Genomic DNA, 8061 nt, shown 5'->3' with positions numbered 1-8061 from the left:
AGGCAAGAGAAAATTTATCTGTTCCTTTCAGTTTTAAATACCTCTTGGTGTTGTTGTTGCTTACTCCACTTTAATATAACAGAGTCTAAAGAATTTTAAAGAATTCCTGTCAACTTCAAACACAGTATGGTAAAAGCAAACAAATAATGATAACGCGTATATAAACACTGCAGAATGGTACAAGTTCAGGAGTTCCACTGTTCCATATGAGTCCAAAATTACTCGCTCAAAATCATGTCATTACATTTTCCGCTTTGGATAAGTGCATTCCTCATGTTCTTTGAGACACAGCTAGGCACATTCTTTAGGTAGGCTGCGGTGTATATCTCTCGACTAACAATACCGAAGGAGTCCCAGTCGATCATATCGGGGTCCTTTTTCACAAACACAACTGAGGTCCTGCTGTTAGCTCCACTGCGGATGGAAGACGCCTCTCCAACATCTTTCAGATCATTGAGAGCCCTAGAAAACTCCACACTGCTTACGCTCCTCATCGACTTCACGCAAGTTGACTTGAAAGACCGGTACGTCAACACACTTCCCGGAGTCCTGACGACGGCAGCGGCCACAGTGATTGGTGTTGGTTGATCCTTCACTGGAGTGGTCACTTGGGTTGTCATATCTCGAAGTTCCTGCAAAATTAATTGAAAAAAAAATGATAAGGTACAGGTTTTATGCAATAATTAACATTATTAAATATTGGATAAACTAGCATTTCGAAGTAAATAAAACTACATCTATATTTTCTTCTAGGATTAAAATACAAATGGAGTAATACAAAATAATTTCTTCTCTTCAGAGACAAAATGAAAAAAAATACATAAAACTAAATAATTAATCATTAATATAACATGCACTTTCTTTACATTTTTGGGATTGAATATTAAAAAAATTATTGATATACTTACGGTTAAGAAAGTCTCTTTCTGTCCTTCCACATGTTCCAACAGCTTTTGGGCTGCCACTAGACTCTCCAGTCCAATTAGTTGGTTTGGTGCATCTGGTTGACGTCCCATCAGCAGGTCTTCTACAACAGAGTTGAGGACGTGAATGGGTGCCGCAAGTCGAATTAGAAGATCAATCTTTTTCGTCTGAGGTGGAGAAATTCCGTCGACTATGGCTTGGTTAATCGCCTCGATGTACAGTTCATTTTGTTTGTCTAGTTCCTCCTCGCAATCTTCTGAAAAGGAATATTTTACTCCCTTTTCGTGAAGATTTTCAACCACCTGTAGGACATGTGTGATACTTGGCGACCCTGACTCCAGTAGACGCCGGCGTGCTTGTCTTGTATCCTTGGGGAAGGGCCGCAAGCAGTCTGGGAAATGAATCAGTAGTCGCTCAATCATCCCGTTTCCAGTGTCAAGAGCTGTGAGGAGATGTGCGGCTGGTCCGGGTTGGGTGGCACCTAAAATGGAGAAAGCACGCCCAGACTCTATTTCCTTCTTGTTTTGGGTAGCGTACGTCGTCGACACTTTCTCGCCACTAAACAAATGGCACAAAGTTGCAACGTCCCCACTTGCGTTTTCTCCATCATTCTTGGCCATTTTGAGAAGAATATCATGTATCTCGCTAGATACCATCATCCCATCTCCTTCAGCATGTTCAGCAAGTCTCGAAAACAGTCCGGCGGAAGTTGACTTCCCAATGGAAAGAGATATAGCGTTGTCTCGTGCCGTATCTATTGCATGAAGAGGATCCGTTGTTCTAACTTGTATGGCTTGCGACTTTCCAGTTGAGGGGGGTCCTACGAAGAGCAAGTAGATGTTGGCCTTTGTAGACATTCCATTGTATTCGATGGATGACTTCTCAGAGATGAGATATGCTGAAGTTGCCAGAACACTGTCCACTAAATAACCTTCGCAAGTACTGATCGCGAGTGCGTGATCTTTAAAAAAGTTCCGAACACGCTCTGGAAACAGATGAGAATAGTCAAAGGGAGACGACATTAATCTAGAAAGTAGATTTGCCCAAGTCTGTGCATTTTGTTTAGAGACAGTTGTCATACGAGACATGATAGTACTTGGTACAGACCTAGCGAAAAAAATAACTTGAATTCCGAAAAAATAGGAAACGACCGTGACGAAAATATAGCTTCCAAGCGTGACGAATTATCAAGTAATACTGATATAATTCATGTCAATTTCACTGTTACACGTTATACCATAGAGCTATTAACAGTTAGCTCCATGGTTATACTTTACTTTCCCATTGTCATTACTTTTTTCTCATCACAGGCTTATTGTTCGAGCATTACTGTTGTCACGCAATAAAAAAGTCATTAAACCATCTCTGTTAGCTCCATGATTAAACCATCCTGGCCTTTGTAAATAAGCGTCTTTGATATGTCGCCATGTAAGTGTGATTCAAAAGCTATTGTTTGCTTTGTTAAGTCTTTCAGGGGATAAAGTATTTAAGATAGCCGAAGAACATGTGTAGAAAAGTTATAATGTCAATCAAGAAAGATGACTTTGATTGATGTAATCATGATAACCTAAAGCTAATTTCACCGTTCATATAGTATGTACGATCTTTGCTGTCATAATTTAATTGAAGAAAATAACAATTTAATGAAATAATGTCGTCAATAATTATTTAAAGTTGTCAAGTTGAAATAATTAATCATCCAAAATGCACGCATATTTGTTTTCAAATATACAAGTTATACTTCAAAAAACTCCTTTTCCCTCTTGGTACTTTACAGGACAGAATAAACTGATAATAGTTCAATACTTAACTGTCATGTTCATGATCTATTTTAATAATTGTTCAGCTGCTTTCAAGTTGAAACAGATTTATTCCACCCAAAAAACAAATGCATGCATTTTTTTAATATAAGATATTTAATTGTTCTTTATTAAGTTGTAAAGATACAATGAACTCACACACTAAAAAATAAAGGTTCAAAATTGAACCCCAAAAGGTTGATGCAAAATCAGCACCCTATGGGTTAAAAAATGTAACCCCTAATTTGGGGTTCAAAAATCAATCCATGCTGTTTGGTGTTCATTTTTGCACCCTGCGGGTTAAAAACTGCACCTCTAAATTTAAATTAAACCCCTATGGGTGCAGTTTTGAACACGCAGGTTGCAAAAATGAACCCCAACCGCAGGGTTCAATTTTGAACCCCAAATCATGGGTTCAATCGACATGCTCCCTCTCTCTCTCTCGTATCAATTCCTCTACAGTTCGGATATCAGCAGGTATATACAGGTAGCAAAAAAAATATTTGGCCCATGGATACCAGGGGCCGATTACACGAAAGGGTCTTTGCATGGACCATCTTTCGTGTCGCCCATCTTTTATGTTAAGCTGTGTGCGGGGTATTTCTGAAATGTATGATAAACAAATAAAATTCAATAGCTAGTATCTACATCAATTTGTATACGATTTCATGATATATCACATCATATCATATACAAATATTTTGTTTACTTCACCGGATGAAGAAAACATGTTTGCAGGTAGTTTATTTAAAATGCTTTTCACATGGCGCATCATAAAAGATGGGCGACACGAAAGACGGTCCTTGCAAAGACCCTTTCGAGCAATCGGCCCCGGGTTTATGCGGGTTACATGCGTGCCATGGAACATGCATCATCATGATTGGCCCCATGAAGACCATCTAGGTACCATATTAAGGGATAGATAACCATAGATGGGTTCAAGTATGTGAGTCCCACGTCATGGTTTCAAGATCGTTTTTTTTTAATCTGGGCCCATATCTAAGCTAAGGTTCAAACTACTTTTTTTCACCTTCTTACGAACATAATAATAATAATAATACACTCTAAAAACAAGTCAGTCAAAAATAACTAGTAGGTCAGCTGGGTGCAACTATTATTCTAGTCATATTTGACGATTTTCTAGTCGTATTTTACTAGAACAGAGTTATTTCTGACTAGAATATATGTCAGAAATGTGACTATCAGTGATTGCCATATCAGTTAATTGCACCCAGCTGACTACTGGTCTAGTCAATTTTAAGAGTGTAGTCAGTTCTTGTATAGCACATATGCGCTTAACTCACTTGGATATTATTACCCTGGCTTTGGTCCCGCAGCCATTCACCTCACCTGGGTTGATTGCTGCACAATATGTGGATACATTTCTTGCTGAAGGAAATTACGCCACGGCTGGGATTCGAACCCACTACCCTCTGTTTCAAAGTCTGGAGACTAATCCACAGGGCCACATGATATTCTCAGATGCAAGCTACTTAAAGCGCGAGCTAAAATTTGTAATGTAGGCCTACTGACCTGAAAAGGTGCATGTTTAAAATGGTTTGCGGTGGTTCATGAGGAGAATATATTATCTCACCAACCTTGTAATAATACACGAGCTGATCCCTTTTTCTGCATTTGTTTTGGTACCATATATGATCAGGATGAGTATCTAACTAAACGATCCCAGCTGCTATGATTCAAGCATATATTTGCTTATATAGTTTGCCTCTGCATTTTACTCATTAAATATATATTTTTAAATATATTGTATTCATGTCTTTCTCCAGTCACTACATATAAGATAGTCACTTGGTTATGTACTTTGTGCTATATTATGATTGTGTCTCAAGCATTGTAAATTTGTTTTGTATATTATTCCAATTAATGCAGAAAATCCTGCAAAAAAATCAAGAGGTGACTGACATAGGGCATATTTCGACCAAAAAAAAAATGGACAGCTTATTTAAGCAAATTATGAATAATGCACAAATATGGCCTCTGTATGAGCGCAAGCTAAATTTTCTGGCAATTAGCTCAAAGGGATTGTCCGGGCTGAAAATATTTATATCTTAATACATAGGGTAGAATTCTCTGAAAAAAATCCCGAAAGTTTCATCAAAATCGGAAAACAAATAATTAAGTTATTGACGGTTAAAGTTTAGCAATATTTTGTGAAAATACTCGTCATGAATATTCATTAGGTGGGCTGATGAAGTCATTTCCCAATTTCCGTTTTCTTATGTTATTACAGAAATTTATAAATTTTTCATCATTTCATACTTGCGTGAGTAATATGTCTCCCTTATAATGAAACAAGTTACAGCAATAAATATCTAATGCACTAAATCAGTTGTCAGTCCAATTTTCTTGTTCTTGGAGGAAAAGATTTGAATAAACCTAATTTCATATGATAAAAAAAGAACAAGTGGGAATGTGACAGCATCAGCCCACCTAATGAATATTCATGACAACCGTTTTCACAAAATATTGCTAAACTTTAGAATTCAATAAATTTGTTATCCGATTTTGATGAAATTTTCGGTATTTTGCTTAGTGAATTCTACTCCATGTATTAAGATATAAATACTTTCAGTCCAGACCATCCCTTTAAAGGCGGGACGTTCTAAGCAGCTTTTTGTACTTTTCAACAGGATTGGCAGATCTAAATCAGCAATATGCGAGCGAGAAGCGAGAGAAGAAAAAAAATCAATCGACAAAAATAAATAATAAAAAAAATTGTAAAAGGTGACTTTTTATCCTGGACAGAATAGAAATAATCTTTTTGCACATAATTGTACAAGACACACACACCAAAAATTGAACATTTTAAAGATTAATTAGAGGAAGGTTATTACCCTAAAAACGTCCCTACACACTCATAACCTTACCCCACGCCCCCCCCCCCCTCATCTCTCTCCCCAGACACTCACACAAGCTCACTTCAAAACTCACCAACAACCACAACTCCGCCCCCCTCCACGTCACAAAACTCACACATCCATCTACACACGTTCACCCATAAACGAAACATCCTGCTCTGGTGCAACTGCATCTGTATTTGAACAAATAAACAAAACAAAACAGGAAAAAAAATGAAGCAACCAATACATCCATAGTATTAAGAATAGTACTAAATAAGTACTAAACGTTTTTGTGGCGCCATCTTTGGCAGGATCATTACATGCCCCTCAAATCTCATAAACATGAAGATATTGCCCGGGGGGGGGGGCACTTCCATTCACGAGTGGATACCATGCGCGACCAAGGGGTCTCGACAAGCACCCCAAACACGTAATTTCCATATTCTGAAAATGCACCCCTTAACAAGTATTAGCGTGTGAAACCCTACCCTTAACAAGTATTGGAAACAAAACGATATTCTTGGCAAATATTCCCTGAAATGAACCCCTAAACAAGTACAGGAATGTTTTATTGTTACTGGTCCTTCGGTCGTCGGCCTTACCTTATTTGGTTTAGTATGACCCCACCTTCTACACCTCGCGCAAATCGGACTCTAAACACGAAGTGTTGGGGCAAAAAGGACATCCTTTATAAAACATTTTAATTTTGTTTTATCATCCCCGCAAATTCGACCCTAAACACGTAATTTTCTTTGTGAAATAGATACCCTTTTTTTATTATTTTTGTGTTTTTGACACCCTCATCACGTTACGTACGTAACGTGCCCTATCGTGAAAAAGACATCCTTTTTACGTGTTTTTTTGGTCGCGCATGGTATCCACTCGTCAATGTAAGTGGCCCCCCGGGAGATATTGTAACACTTAAGTAACTCACACGACATGAGACTTAAGAAACTTACATGACATGAGACTTAAGAAACTTGCTTGACATGATACTTAATAAACTTACACGATATGATATACTTAGGAAACTTACATGACATGATATACTTAGGAAACTTACATGACATGATATACTTAGGAAACCTACAGACATGATATACTTAGGAAACTTACATGACCCGGTGGGTGTTTCATAAAGCTGTTCGTAATTTAAGAGCGATTTTAAGAGCGACTGGTGATCCTTTCTTGTGGTAAATGGTATATTGAATTGGCAATGGTTTAGCGCATATAAGAAGGGCTCACCAGTCGTTCTTAAAGTCGCTCTTTAATTTACGAACAGCTTTATAAAACGACATCTTGATATTTAAGAAACTTACATGACATGATATACTTAGGAAACTTACATGACATGATATACTTAGGAAACTTACATGACATGATATATTTAGGAAACTTACATGACATGATACTTAAAAAATTTACATGACATGATTGAAATTGTAACTTTATTTACCACAATCTTCGTTAAAAAACATACAAATCAAGAATTACAAATATTTCAATAAAATACATTATCGCACAACTGAGTATATTCAAGAATAGTGGAAGGATCGCTGAAAAGTAACTTATAATTAGTGATCCTAAAATTAATACAAAACAACACAATGAAAAAAACACAAATGCAGTCAGGAAATACAGAACAAACAAACAAAATATGTATGCAATTGTATCTATATCTAGTATTACTATTAGACTTTCTGCATTAAATATAATATTTTTGAGTGTCTTTTAAAGCTTTGAAGGGTTTTGTACTGTTTAATATTCAAATTAATAATATTTGAAACTTACATGATATTATATTTAAGAAACTTACATGACATGATATTTAAGAAACTTACCTGACAAAATAATTAAGAAGCTTACATGACAAGATATTTAAGAAACTTACATGATGATACTTAGGTATCTTATAAGTCGTGATAAATAAGAAACTTATATGATATAATATTTAAGAAACTTACATGATGATACTTAGGAAACTTACATGACATGATAATTAAGAAACTTACCTGACAAAATATTTAAGAAACTTACATGACAAGATATTTAAGAAACTTACATGATGATACTTAGGAAACTTACATGACATGATAATTAAGAAACTTACATGATGATACTTAGGAAACTTACATGACAAGATATTTAAGAAACTTACATGATAATACTTAGGAAACTTACATGACATGATAATTAAGAAACTTACATGACAAGATATTTAAGAAACTTACATGATGATACTTAGGAAACTTACATGACATGATAATTAAGAAACTTACATGATGATACTTAGGAAACTTACATGACATGATAATTAAGAAACTTAAATGACAAGATATTTAAGAAGCTTACATGACAAGATATTTAAGAAACTTACATGATGATACTTAGGAAACTTACATGACATGATAATTGAGAAACTTACATGATGATACTTAGGAAACTTACATGACATGATAATTAAGAAACTTACATTA

At 35.9% G+C, this 8061-nt stretch overlaps 1 protein-coding gene across 1 annotated transcript; it reads right to left on the bottom strand.

Annotated features, from left to right (window-relative positions):
- Positions 1-218: 218 nt before the first annotated feature.
- LOC121417825 lies at positions 219-2097 on the bottom strand. Its single transcript, XM_041611559.1, has 2 exons — positions 909-2097; positions 219-632 (listed from the first exon to the last, which is right to left on the bottom strand). The coding sequence occupies exons 1-2, from the start codon at positions 2010-2012 to the stop codon at positions 219-221; spliced, it is 1518 nt and encodes a 505-aa protein (XP_041467493.1). The 5' UTR covers positions 2013-2097.
- Between the last annotated feature and the right edge of the window lie 5964 nt (positions 2098-8061).

Source organism: Lytechinus variegatus, chromosome 6 (assembly GCF_018143015.1).
Source record: "Lytechinus variegatus isolate NC3 chromosome 6, Lvar_3.0, whole genome shotgun sequence".
Taxonomy (NCBI): domain Eukaryota; kingdom Metazoa; phylum Echinodermata; class Echinoidea; order Temnopleuroida; family Toxopneustidae; genus Lytechinus; species Lytechinus variegatus.
This window is presented reverse-complemented; position numbering and strand designations above follow the sequence as displayed.